The sequence below is a fragment of the Polypterus senegalus genome, chromosome 18, assembly GCF_016835505.1.
Source record: "Polypterus senegalus isolate Bchr_013 chromosome 18, ASM1683550v1, whole genome shotgun sequence".
NCBI lineage: Eukaryota > Metazoa > Chordata > Cladistia > Polypteriformes > Polypteridae > Polypterus > Polypterus senegalus.
The window spans coordinates 35,457,457-35,483,994 of NC_053171.1; the positions used below are offsets into that span (position 1 = coordinate 35,457,457).

At 39.8% G+C, this 26,538-nt stretch overlaps 1 protein-coding gene across 3 annotated transcripts in view; it reads left to right on the top strand.

The window, feature by feature from the left end:
* The window catches only part of slc35f4 (solute carrier family 35 member F4), a 135,275-nt gene that overhangs the window by 102,788 nt on the left and 5,949 nt on the right, over positions 1 to 26,538 (top strand). For all 3 annotated transcript variants that reach the window (XM_039741722.1, XM_039741718.1, XM_039741721.1), the window contains exons 2-6: positions 970 to 1,270; positions 16,910 to 17,129; positions 18,249 to 18,374; positions 22,815 to 23,007; positions 24,221 to 24,310. In XM_039741722.1, the coding sequence (XP_039597656.1) occupies positions 970 to 1,270; positions 16,910 to 17,129; positions 18,249 to 18,374; positions 22,815 to 23,007; positions 24,221 to 24,310 (930 nt within the window). The remainder of the gene's footprint in view (positions 1 to 969; positions 1,271 to 16,909; positions 17,130 to 18,248; positions 18,375 to 22,814; positions 23,008 to 24,220; positions 24,311 to 26,538) is intronic.

Below are 26,538 nucleotides of genomic sequence, written 5' to 3' on the forward strand. Positions count from 1 at the left end.
TGGTCGGTAGTCATTCAAGCATGTCACTGATGACTTCTTCGGTACTGGTATGATGGAGGTGGACTTGAAGCATACTGGGACTGACGATTGGCTTAGGGATGTGTTGAAGATGTCTGTGAGGACACCAGCTAGTTGACTGGCACATTCTTTGAGCACACGATCAGGTATGTTGTCAGGTCCTACAGCCTTGCGTGGACTGACTCTGGATAGAGTCCTCTTCACGTCAGTTATGGAGAGACAGAGTACCTGGTCAGTGGAGGGATGTGTTGCTTTTCTCACAGGCTCTTTGTTCTGCACCTCAAACTGTGCAAAGAAGTTGTTCAGCTCATCTGGAAGGGAGGCATCACCATTGCTGCTGTGTGGGTTGGGCTTGTAGTTTGTAATTGTCTGAATGCCCTGGTTAGCATTTGCACTAGGCAGGAGGTAGAGGGCAACCACCAGCACGCAACTGTGTTCCCTCAGCAGGTAGAAAGGCCAACACCTTACAGATGAAACCCCTATCAGCGGGGAGCAGTGTCATGCAACTGAGGTAGCGTTCGTACACCACTCTCTTTTCACATAAACACACAGTACCCCCCCTTCCCACGTACATCTCTGTCCACTCGGAAGATGGTCAGTCCGTCTAGCTAGATGGCCGAGTCTGCAATGTTTTCCTGGAGCCATGACTCAGTGAAAATAAAGATGCAACTACCAGCAAGTGTCAAACAAATAGGCCCAAATACAACTTGATGTGAACAACAAACAACACATCAAGACTTAAACAGTTCACTTAGGGGTCCACTTATTCAGTCCAACAGTCAGTCACCATTTCGTAAGCTGGTAGTCTGTTTTTGTCCAGGATCGTTCAGAGACTAACTAGAAATACTGCACAGACATTCAGCATTGCATGTGTCTGTTCTGTTAAAGCTTTGAGATTTTATAGTATTTTTATGTAACTAATATTCTAACTGGTTTGTTATTTCTACGCAGGAGAGGAAAGCTCCGAGACTCACGCTGAGACTCCCGGCAGCCAGGCCAGTGAAGCTCCCTCCCAGTGTCAGTCCTGTACCAGCACAGCCCTCAAGGTGCTTGGCAGTGTTTTGGTGGTGCTCTCAGTGTCTTCATCATGGGTAGGCACCACCCAGGTAGTCAAGCTGACCTTCCAGTCTTTCTCCTGCCCCTTCTTCATCGCCTGGTTCAGCACCAACTGGAATATTCTGTTCTTTCCAGTTTACTATTCGGGTCACTTTCTCACGGCTGAGCAGAAGCAGACACCAATCCAGAAGTTTAGGTGCGTATGTGCTTGCTCATTTTCATTTGCTCAGAGCCAGCAGTAGAACAGTTTCAGAAGTTGGGATAAAGACGTACAGTAGCAGAAGGATTAGCTCTCCAAGGCAGGTCTTCACAACTGCAAAGAAACACTGCTGACTTGTCATTCTAATTCGACTCAAAGAACTTTCTTTACAGGGGTTCAGAGAATTTTGATAGAACCATGAGACAACATTGTTTTCCGATACATCATTGGTCTGTCTTGAATCTCTGTTTATCCATTCAGATAATTAAGATTTAACCAATCTGAAGAGACACAGAGGCTAGAGTGGATAGATTTTTACCACCTGGCAAATACAGGTATGTTTACACAAAAATCTGTATTTCAATCAAATGTAACCTTTTCAGAAAGACGTGTTTTACACACACTGTTACCTTCTCCCTGTGAATTCTGGCAGAGGCTGATGGCTTCACATGTGCACTGATGTCTCTGGAATTTTAAAAGTAAAGCTTGAGTTGGCACGTACATCACATACTACAGAAGTATCTATGATGATGATACACCTTCCACCAGTTGTTATACTTTACACATACAAGAAACAATTTACTGGGAGCTCAATAACAAATGAGAGCTAAAGTTAAAAATCAAAAGACCGTATGTAAATGGAACCATATATTACGGTAAAAAATGTAAGTTAAATTGCTTAGTGACCACCATGTAATCCAGGCCATACTCATACTTGATTGTTTAACCGCAATGGGAGCAGCACGTCACCCACTGTGTTACCTTACAACCTGACTGATCCATTGAGGCACCTCATATCTTACATCATTTCATCTGAAAAGAGCTTTTAGTGTTAACACAACTACTTACAGTTTTTAACTTGTATACTAAATCAACCAAGTTGATTATGTAACAGAGTAACTGATATCAATTGATACATTTTTTTAGAGGAATAGTGGTACAATGCTGTAGTCATTGATTTGCCCTGACTGTGTAGGCTCCACAGCTTCTGGTGTCCATTTAAGATCATTTCCAGTAAAGACATCATTACAGTATGATTATGTTACTCTCTGTATGCAGTGTTGTAGACTACTATATCATCATATGTATAATGACCTTCATAACGCTATATAGTAGATTATCACTTTTCCATATCATTAAAAAACCCTTACAGCAGATCACCATACTGTCAAATATACAGATAAACAATATATAATGACATACAGCAGATTAGTGCATCATAACATATACAGATTTAGGCAGGGATTGGAGTCCAGTGGTTTTGGATTACAACATTTCTACACATACAGTACATATGAGCACATAAAACTCCGAAATATTTCTTTTCAAATGAATTTCAATTAGTTTTCAAGTACAATACAATACAATACAATACATTTTATTTTTGTATCGCCCAAAATCACACAGGAAGTGCCGCAATGGGCTTTAACAGGCCCTGCCTCTTGACAGCCCCCCAGCCTTGACTCTCTAAGAAGACAAGAAAAAACTCCCAAAAAAACCCTTGTAGGGAAAAATGGAAGAAACCTTGGGAAAGGCAGTTCAAAGAGAGACCCCTTTCCAGGTAGGTTGGGCGTGCAGTGGGTGTCAAAATAAGGGGGTCAATACAACACAATACACAGAACAGAACAAATCCTTAATACAGCATAAAAATAAAAATTTTAGAAGTACGGAGCAGAATTTAACAGTAGATGATATCACATAATAAGATTTGGATATTTTTAGAGTCCTGGAGACCTCATCCATCAAGCTGCCTCCCCCATTTGGTCATTCCATGTTTGAAACAGTGCTGGGCCAGCCAGTCTGATGAAAGGACCCCTTTCATCGGAAGTACCGAGTTCCATTTGAATGAAACCAACTGGTTATGATATGAATGAAGTAGCCAGCACCCGTCACTAGCAGTGAGAAATAGAACTGCATACTACAGACTTTGCCACCATTTTCAGTCATTTTGTGCAGTCGGTCACCAAATGTAACCATCATCCATGTAATAAGCTCACTCACAGGTAAGCTGCTTTAGTGGAAGCTGGCGGTTAGCTGAGGAAAGGTAGAAGCCGCTGCTTGTAATTCCCAGTATCCTGAGTGGGTGTCCCAACCATGTCGTCTCAGCAGTAGAGCTGGTTTTGGGTGTGGAGGAAGGGGTGACACGCTTAGCAAAGACAGTATGTCAATGTTAAGGAGTCATTTGTTAGATAATGGTGGTTTTTCATGCCATCATTGTGCATTCTCCAACTCTATTAATTATATTATTATCAAAAAAAGTATAAGGTCAACATACTGCATATACCTATGGTTCATTTTCATTTAAAATATTTGTGCTTTGTCATTTAAAGTACAGTAATATTATTTCATTGTCATGTTATTGATAGGTCTGAAACTTTTTTTGAAAAATAAGTAGTAAAGCCTGTAATAAACAAACACCAGATGGTGATGCCCGTATAATTGAAGTTAATGCAAAAAGATTTGACAGAAGTGTTAGTGACATCCTTTCAGACATGAGTCCATTGCAAAACTGAAGAAAATGGTGGTGGAAGAGGCTATAAGGCCAGGTTGGCGGAAGGGGAAGGTTCTGATAACCAGAAACCGGACGTGACATCAGACATCTTTATGTCATTGATCTTCTGGTTTGCAGGCAAAAAGGAAGAAAAGGCATTAGGTGACGGCACCAACCCTCGAATCGGGGAGGAATTACCACTCGACAAGCCCTGAAGTTGTCTCCCAACCATACATGTGTGACAAGCTTTATGCATTCTTCATTTTTGTTCACTTATAGTTTTCCATTATTTTGATGATGTAATTTAGTTGCTTTTTTGTACTTGTTTTATACTGGCAGTGCCATTTTGTGTGATTGCTTTCATGGGTGCCACCATATAGGAGCTTTAGGTTGCTAGGACGCTGGGTGCTGCTTGGCATGTTAAAGATGACGTCACCCCAGTCACTTTATCAAAGATAGCTGTGCATATTAAACAGTGTTATAGTTATCCATAGCTGTTGCTTTCTTTTACAATTTTCTTTGCTCATTTTTACCTTTTTTTGGTCCATTACAGAAAATTTGATGCTGTAACGATTTTATACTTTAGGTTTCTTTTGACCAAGTTATTATTTATTCAGTCTTATTTTTGTAGTTTCTACAAAGCTGTTTTGTTTTGTCCATTTTGTGGACTTTTGCTTACCGTGGTCATCTGGTCACTATGTTAAGAAGCGCACAAAGCATGGTGTTATCTTCGTGACAGTACAGAGATCACTATTATTGTAAAGCACTTTGGCCACAGCATTCCTATGTTGTTTTAAATGTGCTATATAAACAAATTGACATTGACATATTGTGCACTAGGGTGGCACGGTGGCACAGTGGTAGCGCTGCTTCCTCGCAGTATGGAGACCTGAGTTCTCTTCCCAGGTCCTCCCTGCGTGGAGTTTGCATGTTCTCCCCGTGTGTACGTGGGTTTCCTCCCACAGTCCAAAGACATGCAGGTTAGGTGGATTGGCGATTCTAAATTGGCCCGTGTGTGTGTGCTTGGTGTGTGTGTGTCCTGCGGTGGGTTGGCACCATGCCCGGGTTTGGTTCCTGCCTTGTGCCCTGTGTTGGCTGGGATTGGCTCCAGCAGACCCCCGTGACCCTGTGTTCAGATTCAGCAGGTTGGAAAATGGATGGATATTGTGCACTTCTACGATCTCCAAGATTGCGGATACTTAATTATAGGCTCTTTGCTTTCTCCTGGTTTAGCAATTACAGCAAGGAAACTTTGGCAATGACTTTTGATTACAAGTTTAGTTAGCATCATGGTTTTGACCTTTAACCTGCCATATCAACTACGTTTCAGCTCCCCGTCCATTTTAGCACCTTATTTCTAAATTCCTCTGTTACTTTCTTTCAACAGAAGAAACACCACCTGAACTTTGTGAAAATAAAGGAAAGACTTGGTGAGATACTTTTGTTCTTGGAAAAAAAATCAATTCAGTTTAGTTTTTAGTTACATCATTTGCTTAGAACGAACAGTTTCGAGTTGAGTGTTACCCTGGGTTCAGTTTACTTATATAATTTACTTGAGAAAAAAATTTCGAAAAACAGTCTCAAACCAAACTACTTATAGTTTCAAGCTTTGGGCAATATACTTGAAAGGTTTTTCCAACTTTTGGTAAAATACCAGTCAAATCTTCCACAAATCCGTCACTTTGTTATCCTCAAGAAGTCGTTTCAATCTGTAAAACCAATTCCATTAACAATATTCTGATTCATAACTTTGGATCATTCTGATGTGACATCTATTGCCACAGTTCATTCTATGATGAGGGAAGAATCGCATTTTTTCGGTGTAGCAGCATCATGTTTCACTCTCTTTGTGTTCACAAATTCAGTATTCTGAGAAGGATAAATGAATAAACTTAAGGGCCTTTCTACAGACAGAAGCTAAGTCTGCCAAATTCAGTCCCACTGACAACTGAGATGCAATCTCACCCACTAGCAGCACTAAATCTGCTTGCTCACCAGCTTGTGTTTTGCTTTTCCTTGAAACCTGATAACCTGATAAGATCGCTGTCACCCACATCGTTTGAAAACTGCATACCTGTGCATTGGTGCTTATCCTTTTCTTGTTCCAGCCCCTGCCAAAACTCTGACTGGCTCATTTGAAAACAAGTGACTTCAGGGAATTACAGACAAAGCGATACAGCAAAGTCATCAAAAAGTCAGTTTGCTTACAATTTAACACATTCATTCTTTGATGATTGGTCTCCTCATTGTGAGATTATCTGTTTTTACTAAATAGAATTAAAGTAGACTATCTAGACACTTATCTACATAATTATAAAACAAAAAAGAAAATGTATTTTTGTTAATTCTGTATATTAACTCCAAACTACCCCATCTACTGGTAGCTTGTTGAGTACTCTTTACAAAAATGGCAAACATCTTGTGTGTACTGCCACAGAGGAAAAAAGGCAGGAAACAATGAAGGAATAAATGCCAAATAGGAGAGCCAGTAGTTCACCTGGGTTGCAGCATAGGTAAGCCCCCCTTTTTGTAAACCCCTGGCTTCCCAGTTACAAAAAACTGGCAGAAGGATCAGGAGGTGGAACAGAATCAAAACCAGGCGATTACTGAATCGGGCACAAAAGCTAAAACACTAGGAAAACTCGCAGCAGTCAACTAAGCAAGGAAGTCTAAAATTGTAAGTCAATTAGAAAAACCAAATCGACTCAAATTAATCTCAAATGTAGAATGATCCACCTTGCTGGTTTATAAAGCGTTGTGTCAATGACACCATATGAAGGGACAGCAAACCATGTTCTGACTTCAAAATGGCATTGTGGTAACACACAGCATTTTAATAACAAAATATAGTGAATTACAGAAGTTACCTAAAACCTAAACATATATCCAGAAATGATCTCTGATATAAAAAAAAACTCAAAGGAACAAAAGAAATTCCCTGAAATAAAACATATTAAACAAATAATACACTTTTTAAAGTTGTATACTTTGTAACATTATTGGATGAAAATATATTCAAAAGAAATTCAGCTTACCCATAAATAAACAAGTAAAAGAAAGCTTGTGCTCTGAATCATATACTGTATGTAGGAGTTTGTGTCACACTGTAAATCAGCACAGAACTTTGGATGAGAACAGGCCGCTGTCTTACACACTAACTGATTACTTATTCCATGACTCTACATTTCATGTGTGCAGAAAAACTTCCAAATGTTCATCCATCCATCCATCCATCCATCCATTATCCAACCCGCTATATCCTAACTACAGGGTCACGGGGGTCTGCTGGAGCCAATCCCAGCCAACACAGGGCACAAGGCAGGAAATAAACCCTGGGCAGGTGCGCACGCACACACACATACACACACACACACACACACACATGCCAAGCACACATTAGGGACAATTTAGAATCGGCAACTTCCAAATGTCTCTGCACAATATACCACTAACAAGTTTCCAGCTGGGTCGCCATGTTCTAGTTGAACTCATTTTAAAATAACAGTCTTGATCCACTGCGCTAATTCCTTTCACAATTTTAAACACTTCAGCCACGTCTCCTCTTAATCTCCATTCAGCTCCTTTAATCTTCCCCCAGAGCCCTGTGTTGTTGTTCTTCTCTGGAGTTGTTCAGTTACTGCCATGTCTTTTTTGTAGGCCAGAGACTAAAACTGCACACAGTACTCCAGGTGAGGCCTCACCATAGTGTTGTTGGGTGTCTTGAGCATAACCTCCTCTGACTTGTCCTCCACACATCATGCTGTATAAACTAACATTCTGTTAGCCTTCTTCTAAGCACTGTCTGGAGGTTTATAGTGTTAAGTCCACTATGACTCCCAAGTCCACCTCATAAGCAGTATTTCAAGGTACTCAAATCAAACATTTTTTCTTCCTATGTATAACACCTTACATTAAGTTAAATTTCAAATTTCCACATATTTGCAGAATGTCATTCACTATAATGCTTTTTTCAACATCTTTGGCCTTCCTTGTGATCTTCAGAAGCAAGTTGCCTCACCATGACACTCAAAGTATTCAAGCAATTGGACCAGAGATTCATATGTCATTAGACAACACGTCTCTTTTCTTCAGCACACCATGTTTCAAGCCAAAGTTTGTTCAGTTCCGCTGAGTAAATTTATTTTATTTTGCCACCATGAAAATCAAACTAAGTAGTTATTGTGGATTCAAAAAGAAAATGTGAAGAACTGGCTTCTCTCCTATCTAAGCTATGCCATTCAGCCCATCAGCACCTTCCTACACTACTAATGGTCTGAGCCAGATGCAGACAGATGTCATGGAAGCAAATTACACAAAATAAACTGATGTTATTAATAAAAAATCATATTTTAATTGACATTCTGTCTCAAAATATGACACCCAAGCACAACTGAGTTGTGTCTAGATGTCTGGTAAAATATTATTTACCTTTTGTTATATTACTCTTTCAATCTTGCATTTTCAACCATCTCATTTGTTTTCCCTGCTAAGATTGGAAGGTACAGTTAGGTCCATAAATATTTGGACAGAGACAATTTATCTCTAATTTTGGTCCTGTACATTACCACAATGAATTTGAAATGAAACAACTCAGATGCAGTTGAAGTGCAGACTTTCAGCTTTAATTCAGTGGGTTGAACAAAACGATTGTATAAAAATGTGAGGCAACTAAAGCATTTTTTAACACAATCCCTTCATTTCAGGGGCTCAAAAGTAATTGGACAAATTAAATAACTGGAAATAAAATGTTCATTTCTAATACTTGGTTGAAAACCCTTTGCTGGCAATGGCAGCCTGAAGTCTTGACCTCATGGACATCACCAGATGCTGGGTTTCCTCCTTTTTAATTCTCTGCCAGGCCTTCACTGCAGTGGCTTTCAGTTGCTGTTTGTTTGTGGGCCTTTCTGTCTGAAGTTTAGTCTTCAAGTGAGATGCACGCTCAGTTGGGTTAAGATCAGGTGACTGACTTGGCCATTCAAGAATTTTCCACTTCTTTGCTTTAATAAACTCCTGGGTTGCTTTGGCTGTATGTTTTGGGTCATTGTCCATCTGTATCATGAAACGCCTCCCAATCAATTTGACTACATTTAGCTGGATTTGAGCAGACAGTATGTCTCTGAACACCTCAGAATTCATTCGGCTGCTTCTGTCCTGTGTCACATCATCAATAAACACTAGTGTCCCAGTGCCACTGGCAGCCATGCATGCCCAAGCTATCACACTGCCTCCACCGTGTTTTACAGATGAAGTGGTATGCTTTGGATAATGAGCTGTTCCACACCTTCTCCATACTTTTTCTTGCCATCATTCTGGTAGAGGTTGATCTTGGTTTCATCTGTCCAAAAAATGATTTTCCAGAACTGTGCTGGCTTTTTTAGATGTTCTTTAGCAAAGTCCAATCTAGCCTTTCTGTTCTTGAGGCTTATGAGTGGCTTGCACCTTGCAGTGCACCCTCTGTATTTACTTTCATGCAGTTTTCTCTTTATGGTAGGCTTGGATATCGGTACGCCGACCCCCTGGAGAGTGTTGTTCACTTGGTTGGCTGTTGTGAAGGGGTTTCTCTTCACCATGGAAAAGATTCTGAGATCACTCACCGCTGTTGTCTTCCGTGGACGTCCAGGTCTTTTTGCGTTGCTGAGTTCACCAGTGTTTGCTTTCTTTCTCAGGATGCACCAAACTGTAGATTTTGCCACTCGTAATATTGTAGCAATTTCTCGGATGGGTTTTTTCTGTTTTCTCAGCTTAAGGATGGCTTCTTTCACCTGCATGGCGAGCTCCTTTGACCACATGTTGTCTGTTCACAGCAAAATCTTCCACATGCGAGCACCACACCTCAAATCAACTCCAGGCCTTTTATCTGCTTAATTGATAAGACATAACGACGGACTTGAACACACCTGCCCATGAAATAGCCTTTGAGTCAATTGTCCAATTACTTTTGAGCCCCTGAAATGAAGGGATTGTGTTCAAAAAATGCTTTAGTTGCCTCACATTTTTATTCAATCTTTATGTTCAACCCACTGAATTAAAGCTGAACGTCTGCACTTCAACTGCATCTGAGTTCTTTCATTTAAAATTCATTGTAGTAATGCACAGAACCAAAATTAGAAAAAAGTTGTCTCTGTCCAAATATTTATGGACCCAACGGTACATGTCAAACTGCTAACTCACACTGACTCCCTCCCAAAGACATCAAACAAACATCACCACCATCTTCCAAGTTGACACTGACCACAGGTACCAATGATTCACATCACATACATATTTTCTAGCTTGCATGTTATTTTTCCTTGTTAGCATGGGCCCACTCATTGTAAACACTCTGTGGACAGAAAATCATAAGCTACAACATAAATAATAACCCTGCAATAACAAAAACAGCAACAATAAAATAATAATAATAATCATCTAATTGGAGTAGCATACGAGACAAAGACACTGTAAAATATATTTAAACATTTAACACAGCAACAGAACTGCAACTTGAAGTTTTGATTGCATTGCTAAAGGCTGATTTAATTTAATGTATAAACATCTATACATTAAAACTTACGTCAAAACTCAGCAAATATCATCCTCCAATGTTTGTCGCCATGTATGACTTGATTTATTACACTTTTCACATTCACTCCTGGTACACTAAAAAGTTCTCCATAGTTGGTCACTTGCTAGAAAAACTCTCCAACATCACGTATCGATTGGGTTGTGATATTGCCTTTTTTGCATACATTGCTGAGAATATAGTGAACAGGAATCATGAAGACATGTTTAAAGATGATACTGTATTTATACTTTCATTTCATTTAATTCTGTGATTATGTTAGGTTATTTAGTTTATTTCAGGGAATTAATGTAATCTATGGTATATCTTTATGATTTATGGTGCAGCATAATAAAATTATTCTACTGTTATCATCACCATAAACTACCTGTTAGGCTGGTGAGTTACGTAAAGAGCTAACTTGACCACATTTTGTTTTTTCTTTTCATTCATATGGAACAGATTTGATCTTTTTATTGAAACGTGAAATAAAAAATATGTGGTTCAATTTCAATGTGTTTTCTGAAATGTTAATTCTCAATTTCTGCGAGAGTCTTTCAGACACACATTGCCATAACCAAGTGTCCCCTCAATACCCTGAAATTACCAAAGCGCTATTTTGCAATCCATCCACATGTTGTTCCCAGCAGACCTGCAACAAGTTTCTGCAGTCACTACCATTAAATTAAAAGATATAATCAATCCTGCTTACTGGGAATGTAACCGAAAAATAGAGTTTATAAGAGTACTAGTCTACCTTAGTAGTCCTATGTACCTTTGTACTCTCTCCACACTCTCTCATAGTCTTTTCTTAAGCTTTTCACACCATAATAAAATGTTTCTTGTTACAAGAGGCTGCAGTACATTCACTAGCTGTCCAGGTTAGGGTTCTATTTTCGGACAGTTAGCCTAGTGCTAGGTGATATCCCAATCTCTTTTCATCACTCTTTTCCTTCACCCTCTCTATCTGTCTTTCTCAGTTTTTCTTCCACTGAGTTATGTTTCTCTGGGGATGCCCTGTTGCCTCCTGGGTCCTCAGACTTACTGTCATAGCTTTCCCTTGGCCTTTTATATGTACTTGAAATGGGACACCAAACTCATTGCTGAAGGGCAGGTCTTCCAGTATACAGGGGAGAAAGCACGATTCTGGGTTGGTTATTAAGAAGAGTATCCTTTCTCAATTCTTCCCCGTACCCAATGAGATTAGGCTCTATCTATAGTGCAGTGCAGACACTTTCCGGATTTCATTTGACATGGATGATTTTCCTGTGTAGAGGCTTAGGCATTAAATGAACTGGTTTATATGCCCTGGTGGCCCTGTTATGGAAAAAGCAGGTTTAACAACAAAAGGATAGATGTATTTTACCAATTCTGTTAAATAATATTTTACTCTTAGATGACTTCAACATTCAGTAAATCCATTAGTCTCTTTTAAATAAATATTTGCTGTTTCAGTGGTTCAATTTGAATATTAGGTTTATACAAGTCTTGGATTAATATCATTTGTAGGGAAAGAACCTCTACGTTCCACTCCTAGTGTGTCTGTGGACATGCCATTGCACACTTGACGAGCTCTTACAGTTTCTGTACTGTTTCAGATTTAATAAGATTAAAGTATGTCTCTTGCCTGAATGCGGAGTCAGTAATACTTCATTTTCTCCCCTGTTCATAGCTTGTGTGACAGATAGGGGGCGCTGTCGTCCCCTTGAACCCTCAGATCAGATGCCAAACACCAGATAAAAGTCCAAATGTTGACTTTATTATGATTAATATGTGCACAAAGCACCCTCCACTCCACAATATTCATAAACACAATACTCCAATAATAAATCAATAATCCTCCACTCTCCCAGACACGTTGCCACCCTTCCTCCCGGCTCAGCTCATCGTCTGGGATCTCTCCCAGTCCTTTATAGTCCATGACCCGGAAGTGTTTTCTCTCTCTGTCCATATGACCGGTAACACTTTCGGGTCAGATAAAAACTCCTCTTCTTCAACTCGGAAGCACGTCATTCCCTCAACTAGGATGCAGTTCTGGGTTGTAGGCAAAACACCCGTTGCTCCTGCCTGCAGCATCTTCTAGCAGCCTCTGTGGTATCCAGCAGGGTTGTGGATGAAAACTCCATTGTCCATAATTCCCTGCTGGCATTCGGAGCACCACCATGCTGCATCTAGTGGCTTGGGGGTATTGGCCGGGATGACTGGCCAGCCATAGTCCACACTTGCTTCCTTTATCTACTCTCTTTTTGATATTATACTGTATATCTGCCATGCGTTTTTTTAATATTTTATGTTAACATGACTTGTTTTTTAAAGCTCTTTGTAATAGTACTCACCATGAAGGGGTTATATTAGCATACCAGTAAAAATGGCAACTATGATCCTCTCTTTGGTCATGAGATATTGGTAGACATGTCATAAATTGTTTTCTAACCAATAGTGGACTGGATGCTATATATCCCTTTCAGAATATCACCCTGTTTTAAGTCGAAAGGAGGACACGAACTGGATGAGAATAAAACTGTCCCTGTTGATGGTGTAGAATCTCTAGAAGTTAGGATTTTGTACAATTCTTTAAAAGAATAAATTTAAGGACACCCACTTGGACCGAAATTTTTATTTGACAGAATGGGCTGGGAGTTGTCAGTGCAGGGTCTTCAGTCAAAGTCAATCACTTTTTTCCAAGGAGAGTATTTGTACCACAGAGAAAATCCTCAAATAGATATACAGGTTATTAAATATTCATGCGTCCTAACAGTTAAGTTACTGTATTTATTACCCACCACACAGGACATACCACTGACGTTTTCAGATGCAGTTTGTTTTTATTACTGTATAATTGCATACTTTAAAGTTAACTTTAAGAGTTCAGGTTAAAAAATATCATAAAGCTTCAAATCTTCTTCAGTGGGGTTCAGAAAGTCTGCATGTTGCAGCTGGCTGATAAACATTGAGCTCTTTAGTATGAACATTATGATTAATCAAGAAGCAAATAGACATGAGAGCTAAAGTATGGCACTGGTGCATCATGTCAACAAATGATAAGCCCGTCCAGACAGCCTTGTTAGTACAAGAAATACATATGGCCACTGGAATACTAGAAGAAATCAAATGAAGTCATAGGCAAGGGTTTAGTCATGTGTTACCAGATAACATTTTATTACTCACTGCTGTACCATCGCCATTCTAGGACATCTTCCTAAAGTTCTCCACTCATCAGTTGTGCATGATACATTTTGTCTGCTGATCAAGAAGAGGTTTGTTTGTTTTATAATAAATTAGTGTGAACCCGACAACAGTTTCTTTGCACAACAAATCTCTTCAGTATAAAAATAACTGCAATCAAGATTTGGGTCAGAATATCCTCTACCTCCTCTTTTCCACCACCCTCACTTATTGACTGCATTTCTGAAATTAAATCCTGGTTCTCTTCAAATTTTCTTAAATTAAACAGTGACAAAACTGAGGTTCTCCTCATTGGTTCAAAATCATCATTATCCAAAATCAATAATCTTTCTTTTATTATTGATAACTCTGTTGGTTCCCCATCATCTCAGGTCAAGAGTCTGGGTGTCATCCTCGACAGTACTCTATCTTTCCAATGTCACATTAATAACATCACCCGGTCTGCTTACTTCCACTTACGTAATATTAATCGCATTCGTCCCTCCCTCACTCCTCATACTACTGCCATTCTTGTTCATAGTCTTGTCACTTCTCGGCTGGACTACTGCAATTCACTCCTCTTTGGTCTCCCTAATAAATCTCTTCACAAGCTTCAGTTAGTCCAGAATTCTGCAGCACGTATCATCACTGGAATCCCATCTTTTCACCATATTACTCCGGTCTTGCAGCAGCTTCATTGGCTCCCGATCAAGTTCCGTATTGATTTTAAGATTCTGCTACTAACTTTTAAGGCCATCCATAACCTCGCACCTCCAAATCTGTCTGACCTTCTACATGTTGCCATTCCATCCCGTAACTTTAGATCCTCTTCCTCCACCCATCTGACCGTTCCTCCTGCCCGTCTAACCACCATGGGGAGCAGAGCTTTCAGCCGTTCTGCTCCCAAGCACTGGAACTCATTACCTGCGGATCTCCGAAATATCAAATCATATTCATCTTTCAAATGTAAACTTAAAACACATTAGTTTAAAATGGCTTTTTCTTCTTCCTCCTAATTATAGTGGTTTTTTTTTTTTTGGTTTTAATTTTTAGATTTTCTGATGTTTTAAGTTGTTTATAATTGTGTTTTGTATTTATTTATTGTTTGTTCGGTGTCCTTGAAATCTCTGAAAGGCGCCTTGTATAAAATGAAATGTATTATTATTATTATTAGAATATGGCCAGAGAAGGCAAGTGAAAATGCGGTGCAGGAAAGTATTTTATATTGGTTATGCCTGTTGGGAAATCATTTAATAGAATGACAGTACAAATGAACTTACAACACAACTGAAAAGATAAATGGAAAGCAAAAACAACCATTGCCAACTTAACAGTGTGTTTGATTGATACATAGCGTGTCTGGCTTGTAGACGTGGCTTGATAAGGTTGTTTGTGCTGTTATGTGCCGTTTACTCACTCTCAGATATACTTTTTGCAAATCAAAAATAATGTGAGCCTTATGTGTATTGTAATCACATTTTGGCCCCCCTGACACCCACCTTGCTCTGTAGTCTAGCTATTTATGTATTGTAATTTTCAAAGCCACCAATAGATGGAGTGTGGATATCAAAAGAGTCCTGTTTGTATTGTATTTCTAATCTAGTACTTAACTTCATAATATTATTGCAGTTCAGATTCTAATACTTTATTGCACTTTTTCTGATAATACCTGTATGGTTTCAAATAAAGTAGTATCTTGAACTCTGTGCTTCGAAATTACACCTCTTAACATTTTAAAATACAGATTATATTGCACAGTTGGAAAAGAATTTTACATGTCTGACAAGCAAAATGACACCTTTTATTGGCTAACTAAAAAGATTACAATATACACTCGCCTAAAGGATTATTAGGAACACCATAATAATACGGTGTTTGACCCCCTTTCGCCTTCAGAACTGCCTTAATTCTACATGGCATTGATTCAACAAGGTGCTGAAAGCATTCTTTAGAAATGTTGGCCCATATTGATAGGATAGCATCTTGCAGTTGATGGAGATTTGTGGGAAGCACATCCAGGGCACGAAGCTCCCGTTCCACCACATCCCAAAGATGCTCTATTGGGTTGAGATCTGCTGACTGTGGGGGCCATTTTAGTACAGTGAACTCATTGTTATGTTCAAGAAACCAATTTGAAATGATTCGAGCTTTGTGACATGGTGCATTATCCTGCTGGAAGTAGCCATCAGAGGATGGGTACATGGCGGTCATGAAGGGATGGACATGGTCAGAAACAATGCTCAGGTAGTCCGTGGCATTTAAACGATGCCCAATTGGCACTAAGGGGCCTAAAGTGTGCCAAGAAAACATCCCCACACCATTACACCACCACCACCAGCCTGCACAGTGGTAACAAGGCATGATGGATCCATGTTCTCATTCTGTTTACGCCAAATTCTGACTCTACCATTTGAATGTCTCAACAGAAATCGAGACTCATCAGAAAAGGCAACATTTTTCCAGTCTTCAACTGTCCAATTTTGGTGAGCTTGTGCAAATTGTAGCCTCTTTTTCCTATTTGTAGTGGAGATGAGTAGTACCCGGTGGGGTCTTCTGCTGTTGTAGCCCATCCGCCTCAAGGTTGTGCGTGTTGTGGCTTCACAAATGCTTTGCTGCATACCTCGGTTGTAACGAGTGGTTATTTCAGTCAAAGTTGCTCTTCTATCAGCTTGAATCAGTCTGCCCATTCTCCTCGGACCTCTAGCATCAACAAGGCATTTTCGCCCACAGGACTGCCGCATACTGGATGTTTTTCCCTTTTCACACCATTCTTTGTAAACCCTAGAAATGGTTGTGCGTGAAAATCCCAGTAACTGAGCAGATTGTGAAATACTCAGACTGGCCCGTCTGGCACCAACAACCATGCCACGCTCAAAATTGCTTAAATCACCTTTCTTTCCCATTCTGACATTCAGTTTGGAGTTCAGGAGATTGTCTTGACCAGGACCACACCCCTAAATGCATTGAAGCAACTGCCATGTGATTGGTTGATTAGATAATTGCATTAATGAGAAATTGAACAGGTGTTCCTAATAACACCAATATGTTTTCTTGGAGGAAGCAAGTGGATAGGACTGGCGAGCTTTGTTGGGCTGAATGGCCTGTTCTCGTCTAGATTGTTCTAATTCTAATTCTAATCCTTTAGGTGAGTGTACAAGCTTTCATCTTGCCTGAAGAAGGGGCCTGAGTTGCCTCGAAAGCTTGTATAATGTAATCTTTTTAGTTAGCCAATAAAAGGTGTCATTTTGCTTGGCTTTTCTCTGCTTTCATAATGGCTAACACGGTACAACACCCTAGTACTAACTGTCAGACATAACTTCATGACCATTCAGTTCTCATCTTTGCTGCTTAGAATGGAAAGTTTGGTTTCATTTAACTGTATTTCAAATAATATGAGTGAGATTCCATAGTTTTTTCCAAATTCTGCTTCTGTTTGCAGGGAGTGCAGTCGCATATTTGGAGAAGATGGCCTCACCTTGAAGCTCTTTTTGAAACGGACGGCTCCATTTTCCATCCTGTGGACGCTCACCAATTACCTGTATCTCCTGGCCTTACGAAAGCTCACAGCGACTGATGTCTCAGCGTTATACTGCTGCCACAAAGCTTTTGTCTTCCTTCTGTCCTGGATCGTCCTCAAGGACCGCTTCATGGGTGTCAGGGTGAGTGGGCCACATTAGCTTCTTAATGCTGGGCAGGTGCGCGGCTGTGAAGGTTGCACTCAGGGAATGGAGCCCCAGTGTTGCATGAAGAAACCTCTGAAGAAAGGCTGAATAATTAACCAAGAGGCATTTACTCTTCCTGCAAGGACACAGCCTGTTTAAAATGTAATTATGAAGTGTGTCATAACTCTAAAAATGAAATACAGCTGGGAAATCGAACTGTGTCTTCTTGGTCACATGCCTTCTTCTACCAGCTTCCTTAGGGGCTTTATTTCCTCAGCTTACCTGCTTTGAGTTTTCCCTGATTCATTATATCTGTGTCTCATGTCACATTGATGCTGGGCTTTGTTTTGCTAATCTGTTTGTTTTGCTTTGTTAGTCTTCTACCTTATTCTTGTGGCTGTATTCTGTTTTTCTTCCTCGTGCTCAAAATCATCTGGCATCTCATTTACTGAAAATGTCCCCAGTTTGCTGGCTTCTGTCTTTTTTGTTTAGCACATCTCTATTTCTCTAAGATTCTCAAGGTTTTGTTGTCCACCTCCACTGTGTATGTTCAATTTACCTTTACTATGTGGTCCTCCATGCTTATCCCATTTTCCCTGTTTTTACTCCATCACTGCATGCCCTAAACAGTTTATTTTCTATAATATGCCTCTTTTGTATTTGTCCAGGTTGGCTTGCGTGTGAGTTTTCTGGTTTTGTTTGCCTATTCTCAATGTACAGTTTTTTATTTAATTTTCTTGGAACGTGATCTGCCTGCTTGTCCAGTTTTATTTGCTTTCACCTTCTGGTTTCCTTTTTGAGGGGTATAGTGCCCATTTATCTTCTCACTGTGTTTCTGTTTGTGTTTTGACAGTGTTACTCTGTTCTGACCTCCTTGCACAGCGTGCCAGCTGCTACTTCATCATCAGTGCCGCCTTATTACTTACTGTATGTCTGTTCTATAGGGGTCTTGTTATATGCTCCTGTTCCGTATTTGTCTTCTTACTCCTCACTTTGTCTTCAGTTTTCAGTATCGATTTTAATGGTCTTGACTGCACAAAGCATTTAAAGTGATTCAAGAAGAATTACGATAGGAGTGTTTTCTGCAGTACTCTAAGAGCGAATTCTGTTTTGCAGATAGTAGCTGCCATCATGGCCATCACTGGCATTGTGATGATGGCTTATGCTGATGGCTTCCACGGTGACTCCATCATAGGCGTGGCTTTGGCGGTTGGTTCTGCATCCACATCAGCACTCTATAAGGTCAGCCTTTTTATCTCTTCTAGGTTAACAGGCCACATTGTATCAGTGTGGCAGTCACAAACCTGAGACTGCTATGTTTTATGTAACTTTCGATGAGGCTTTCCAGAAAAGGTGTAGGATTGGAACAGAACAGATTTGTGTGTAAATACTTAGGCTGCAAATCGAGGTGCAACTACTATAAGCTGAGCTGCATTTAAAAGAAATGAAATGCACTCAAGCTTGCATACAGTGGTGTGAAAAACTATTTGCCCCCTTCCTGATTTCTTATTCTTTTGCTTGTTTGTCACACAAAATGCTTCTGATCATCAAATATAACACAAGTAAACACAAAATGCAGTTTTTAAATGATGGTTTTTATTATTTAGGGAGAAAAAAAAATCCAAACCTACATGGCCCTGTGTGAAAAAGTAATTGCCCCCTTGTTAAAAATAACCTAACTGTGGTGTATCACACCTGAGTTCAATTTCCGTAGCCACCCCCAGGCCTGATTACTGCCACACCTGTTTCAATCAAGAAATCACTTAAATAGGAGCTGCCTGACACAGAGAAGTAGACCAAAAGCACCTCAAAAGCTAGACATCATGCCAAGATCCAAAGAAATTCAGGAACAAATGAGAACAGAAGTAATTGAGATCTATCAGTCTGGTAAAGGTTATAAAGCCATTTCTAAAGCTTTGGGACTCCAGCAAACCACAGTGAGAGCCATTATCCACAAATGGCAAAAACATGGAACAGTGGTGAACCTTCCCAGGAGTGGCCGGCCGACCAAAATTACCCCAAGAGCGCAGAGACGACTCATCCGAGAGGTCACAAAAGACCCCAGGACAACGTCTAAAAAACTGCAGGCCTCACTTGCCTCAATTAAGGTCAGTGTTCACGACTCCACCATAAGAAAGAGACTGGGCAAAAACGGCCTGCATGGCAGATTTCCAAGACGCAAACCACTGTTAAGCAAAAATAACATTAGGGCTCGTCTCAATTTTGCTAAGAAACATCTCAATGATTGCCAAGACTTTTGGGAAAATACCTTGTGGACTGATGAGACAAAAGTTGAACCTTTTGGAAGGCAAATGTTCTGTTACATCTGGCGTAAAAGGAACACAGCATTTCAGAAAAAGAACATCATACCAACAGTAAAATATGGTGGTGGTAGTGTGATGGTCTGGGGTTGTTTTGCTGCTTCAGGACCTGGAAGGCTTGCTGTGATAGATGGAACCATGAATTCTACTGTCTACCAAAAAATCCTGAAGGAGAATGTCCGGCCATCTGTTCGTCAACTCAAGCTGATGCGATCTTGGGTGCTGGAACAGGACAATGACCCAAAACACACCAGCAAATCCACCTCTGAATGGCTGAAGAAAAACAAAATGAAGACTTTGGAGTGGCCTAGTCAAAGTCCTGACCTGAATCCAATTGAGATGCTATGGCATGACCTTAAAAAGGCGGTTCATGCTAGAAAACCCTCAAATAAAGCTGAATTACAACAATTCTGCCAAGATGAGTGGGCCAAAATTCCTCCAGAGCGCTGTAAAAGACTCATTGCAAGTTATCGCAAACGCTTGATTGCAGTTATTGCTGCTAAGGGTGGCCCAACCAGTTATTAGGTTCAGGGGCAATTACTTTTTCACACAGGGCCATGTAGGTTTGGATTTTTTTTTCTCCATAAAGCAAAACCTAACATGAAGATCATACACCAATGACTGGAATATTTACTAGTATAAAATAAACGTGCGCTCTATATGTTTAATTTTATCTAGCTCTAGTCGTACTGTCAAGAGAAACACTTGTGCATATGAATGGAACATGTCACCTTATGTATTTCACCATTAACAGTAGTAATGAGCAAAATAGAGGAGTTTCCTTTTGCATACAGTCTTGTAAAACTGATCCAAAAATTAGTTTCACATGCAGTTTCTCAATTGTGGGATACACTACTCAGTAAAAAGAATCTCCTGTGGTGTAAAACCATAAATGTTGTCCTCTAAATCCCAGTCGACACAAGTTATGTTTACCTAATCTTTTCACTCAGCTGCTGGTTACCTGCATAGGTAATCAACAGCGCACCAGTAAAGTCAACTTTAGTTCATGGCTCTCACTGACATCACCGCAGGTGAGTGCAATGTGGTTTACAAAAATGTCACACTCTGAATATTTTCCCACATAAAATGCAAGTTACCGTAGGAACTGGCCCATTGTCATCACCTGGTAACTGCTTCTTGTTTCTGGATGATGCTCAAGATAAGCTCACTCCAAGGGGCATGTAGGAAGCACCATATCTGTCTATAGGGTGGTCCAGATCTAATTATGCAATTTTCATTACGCTAATACTTATTAAGTTTATTACATAGAAAATCACCCAAAAAATCCCGGTCCATCGAGAAGTATGAGAACTGACGACATGAAGAATCACCTTCGCGCCGAACTGGAATCGTCCCGCATAAATCAAAGTCATCCAGACGATCTGGATCTGCATCATTAGATCTGGACCGCCCTGTACAAAGCATCTTTAAGATTGCAGTCGCTAAGACTATTATCATAATTGGAAAAGCAGGTATCTTACTACCACGGGCTTAACAGCGCAATAAAATGTCTGTACATCACAGGAAATGGGTCTGGTGATTTTTTTTCCTTACTAGAGAAGTTCTCTTAAACACTAAACTACAGGTAGATGTATGCGGACTTAGCTCATCTAAACACTTCCAGAGAGGAACTAAATAACTTTCTTCCTATGTAATTCTGGTCACAAAACACCATTTATTTTTGCAAATTTAACAGAGATCATTTGCACATAACCAATAATAAACAGTTGTTGCACACAGTGTAATTTCCATTTATTTAATGATAAAATGTGCTTGTCTACGATCATTAAAATGGTTTGCACTATTCTTTCCAGGGTAAAGCAAGATATCATGAGGCTGTTGTTAGTTTATACTCTGAAGATGCAGTTTTAGCTGTCTGGCCTGCTAAACAGGCATTGCGGTAATGCAGTCTTCTCTAGAGGTGGTAATGGTTAATTATCTATAAAGATAAAACTCTGTGGCACATTTTTATATATTCATTTAATTACAATGTATTCATTTTCACCAGAAGATGTTGGCTCAATAACGGCTATTTCCACATTGCATTGCTCAAGAGACTATTTACAACGTATAAAGCCAACACCTCGTTTTATTCTTGATTGAACCACAGTGTTACAATGAATTAAGTGGTTGTGCTGTTTGCTATGTGTCTACAACCAGATATATGCAATTAGCCTTCATTTTGGAGATTTTAGTTGCTGTACATTAGGAAAAAGTAGTAGACAGGGCATATCCTATTTACACAATGCTGAGTAATAGTAAAGAAAAAACTGAATTTACATTTTTCATTTAATTACAGAAATTTTGAAAATATACAATTAGTCAGTCTGCATACATTTAAAATGTGAGCATTATGTTTTTGTCCTGTGAAGACATAAAACAGAAACCTTGAGGAGAACGCTCTATAAGTGGAGTAGACAAACAAAGAATATTCCTCTTTAGTCTCGTAGTGAGTCTCTTCTGCACAGCATATCGCCCCTTCAGTTCTTCTGCCACTACAGTTTTGCTATTGCAGAAAAGACGGACTTAAAAGATGTAAAACTGTGTCCATCAGAGTAGGGATCAGAACAGTGACACTTACTGGCGTGCCATGAAAATGCAGATTGTCTGCTAATTGGCTAGGCAGGTTGTGTTTCATTGGATTAACAGGCAACCTCCAAGGAGTTTAGGAAATACAATTTTATTATAGTAATATTTACTGCTGGCCGTAACTAATTGGCCAAAGGGAAGCAAATAGCTCAAACCTTATTAACGGTTTTAACGTTTAAGCTTGTAGAAACAATAAATAAAGGAAAGCAATTTACAAAGCAATGGGAGATGTGCAAACTGAGCTGAGAAAGATGACAGTCTTACTTCATTAGTAAATATCTGACTTGACTGTAGCACCCCAGTTAACCTGGGACTACTTGCCTAATACTTCCTCATGTACAGTACCTATTCCTGCATTTGAAAGGACCTAATAATGTAACATTTTACATTCTTCAAAATATCAATATAAATTGGTATTGCATTTACAGGAATACTTCATTTAAAAATATTTGTATATGTTACTTTACCCAGTGTATTTTGTACACATGCAACATATACAAAAATATCATTTTTCGGTGGAGTATTCCTTTAAGGTGTGTGTACAGTACATAGTGAAACAAGGCGCCCGCCATGTGATGGAGTGTATTCTCATTCAAGTGGAATTTACTGATCAGCTCTCTTAAAAGAGAGCTGGGATGATCAGAGAAATCTCCATCTTTGCTTTGGCCATTTTTAGTCATGATTATATAACGTTGCCTTTGAGGAATTCCCAGTCACCATGAGATTCCAATTGGACTGCTTATAGCCATGTGTTGCTTACTTAATGTTTTAGGTTCTCTTTAAGATGTTCTTGGGCAGTGCCAACTTTGGTGAAGCTGCTCACTTCTTCTCAACTCTGGGCTTTTTCAATCTGATCTTCATTTCCTGCACCCCAGTCATCCTCTTCTTCACTAAAGTGGAACACTGGAATTCCTTCTCAGCTCTTCCATGGGGTTACTTGTGTGGAGTGGCAGGATTATGGCTTGGTGAGTGACCACACGCTTTTGTCTTCTTCTACCCATAAAGAAACCAATAAGGACAAATAAAACTCTCCATGAACACTTCAGCCTTCTGTTTAAATAGTAAGTTCTACTTAAGATGCCCAAATGATTGTTCATGCTACCTCACAGAGGTGCGTGCTAGATTCCACTCCATACAGGTCATTTCATTTCACTTCATCTAGAAACAGGCTATTGGTCCAATCCCAGTTCCACAAAAGACTCACAGTATAAAGCCAAGAAAATAAATTCCTAGATTTTTAAGACAGTGCCCTCAGATATTAAATGTCTGTTTTTACCTGTTTACACCTATTTCCCTTGCTAGTTTCTTAAAATAAACTTTGTAATTCCATTCCCTAGAAAACCCAATTAAACAGAATCTTAACCACCGACTCCAACACATGTTCTAAGCAATTCACATCTTCCAGTCTATCTCATGCCATTCAATTTAACTCTTTAAACATGTAATGATTCTGCTTGTTTTCCTGAATTTCACTCGTTTTTGGAATTATTATTGCAGTATTATGGTTACATTTTTGGTTGTCAATTTGGGATTTTTTTTTCCTTTGGATCTGGAAGTCATATTGTTGATAGCAATGTGCTCTGTTGCTCTCATGTGACACCTGGAATGTGCATGTCGTTATGTCTCCAACAACGCACCTTACCTGGTGTCCACAAATTCAGACTAGTAGTAAAAACTATCACCGTTTCTAGAGATTAAAGACTTAAAGGCTTAGAATTTTTGTGCATAATTTTGACTTTGCGTCTTGGTTTTTGTTTTAGTCTTGGGTTACTTTCAGTTTTGTTTTGATATGGTTTTGACTTTTGCTTTTACTCAGAAAGTTTTGGCATCTCTCATCTCCTGGTCCTTTCTTTAACAAATAATGCAATTTCTTCTCTTTCCAACAAGTTAAAATGTATTGTTGCATTCTGGTCCTCCACAGAGCTCTGACAGCCCAAACCAATTCATAAATGGTTCTTCAAAGTTTCACTTAGCATCAGTGTTTTTGGAATGCTGTGATACTTAAAGTTGCAATCACTTACATGTAGTCCTGTGCCTGCTGGACACATCTACACTAGCATGGCTGGAGGAGGATGGAATAGTAGAACAGTTATAGTTTGATAAGGACCTCAGTGTGCAAGTAGCAGGAGTATCTTTGTGTATTTGTACAGTAATGTCTCTCTGCCTCTCCCCTCACAGCCTTTAATATCCTCGTGAATGTGGGAGTTGTGATCACCTACCCAATCCTCATCTCTATTGGCACTATTCTCAGTGTCCCAGGTAATGCAGGTAAGTCTACCTTCTCAAGTTGCTACTAATACTTCTCTTAAGGTACAAAGTCTAATGTTTCTATGAGGAAGCAGAGATTTAAACTAAAACATAACAGTTTTAATTCTTCTTTTTTTTTTGTTTTTTGACCTAGATGTTCTAATAGAATTTCTAGTATTTAATCATCTTGGTTTAGTGATTGGTAATCTTGTTTTTTATTTGCCTTGAATTTTGTCATTATGAATGTTCCTTTTCTCAATTTTTCAATACATTTACTTCAATAGTTTTAAATGCTGAGAAGGTTTTTGATGAATCTTCCTTGACACTCTGGTAATAATCCTAACAAAATGGCAATGTGGTGTACTGGTTAAAAGCTTTGGACTTCAAACCCTGAGGTTGTAGGTTCAAATCCTGCTACTGACAGTCTGTGACAATAAGCAAGACACCTGACCTGCCTGTGCTCCAACTGGAAAACCAAAAGAAATTGTATCATAAATGCTGTGTGCATGATGTCTTGGATAAGGGTGTCAGACAAATACAGTAATCTATACATATAAAGGAGAGTTGGGATCCGAGAAACTGCGTTTGTGGAAGGATGGAGAGTTAAGGCGGGTGGGGGAGTCACGTGATCATCTCCCCTCCCATTCACGTCATTTCATTCACTTCATTTCGCTCCGAGCTGAGCTCCACTGTGCTCTGCAGCTGATGCACTTTTACCGTTCATTTTCCTTACTGTTTAGTCCTCTTTTCTTTACTGATTTATATAAAGGAGAGTTGGGATCCGAGAGACTGTGTTTGTGTGTTTGTGGAGGGATGGCGAGTTAAGGCGGGTGGGGGAGTCACGTGATCATCTCCCCTCCCATTCACGTCATTTCATTCACTTCATTTCGCTCCGAGCTGAGCTCCACTGTGCTCTGCAGCTGATGCACTTTTACCGTTCATTTTCCTTACTGTTTAGTCCTCTTTTCTTTACTGATTTATATAAAGGAGAGTTGGGATCCGAGAGACTGTGTTTGTGTGTTTGTGGAGGGATGGCGAGTTAAGGCGGGTGGGGGAGTCACGTGATCATCTCCCCTCCCATTCACGTCATTTCATTCACTTCATTTCGCTCCGAGCTGAGCTCCGCAGCTGACGCGGTCTTGCCGTTCTTTTTCCTTACTGTTTAGTCCTCTCTCTTTTACTGATTTACTGTTTACTAGACGCAGTACTTACTGAATAGTATTTTTTCCTTTAGTGTTTCTAGTGTTTAGTAGACGCGGTGTGCCGGTGTTCCCGGTGGTGTTGCGGTTTACTGTTACTTTCTACTTCGTTTTTGTACTTTAGTGTTTAGTAGACATTTACTACCAAAAATGTTGTATATAAAGAAGCTCTATAAGTCACATATACATACATAATTATTCCAGCTACAGCGACTGCAGCGAAGCGCACGTGGTCTGCTAGTTAAATGTAAATGACAATCCCGAAATTAAAAACTGGGGCAAGAATATGCAAGGTAAAGTTAAGTTTTAAAAGAGCACAGTAGCTGTGTTCTTCAAAACACAATTTCACATACTACACAAAATAATACATTTCTACGTAAGTAATTACATGGAAGATATAATAGAAAATTGGAATAAAATTGCCTAAGAAGGTAAAGTTGTGGAGCAGTGGGTAGCGCTGCTGCCTCGCAGTTAGGAGACCAGGGTTCGCTTACCGGGTCCTCCCCGTGTGCAGTTTACGTATTCTTCCCGTGTCTGCGTGGGTTCCCTGCCACAGTCCAACGACATGCAGGTTAGGTGCATTGGCGATCCTCAATTGTCCTTAGTGTTTGGGGGTGTGTGTGTGCGCGCGCACCCTGCCCGGGTTTGTTTCCTGCCTTGCGCCGTGTGTTGGCTGGGATTGGCTCCCGTGACCCTGTGGTTAGAATATAGCGGGTTGGATAATGGATGGAAGGTAAAGTTGTGGGTTGCTATAAACATTTTAATAATAAGTAAAAACACTGAGGGAAGGTTATTTATTACTTATCTTGTACAACATCTGGTGGGGTTTGTGGACTAGCTGAAGGGAGTCACTGGGCATTCCACGTTTCACAACTGGCTTCACTAGAGTGCACCAACACATGCTGCCAACTTGCTAAGATTATGTACAGTAAAGGCCAAAGGCTGCGACTGAGAATCACTGGAACTGTCAAATCTGATATGGTCGTAGTTAAGGAGGGATACACTTAGCAGGTTATTTTAATACAGGGTTATGTTTGCAAATAAATTCAG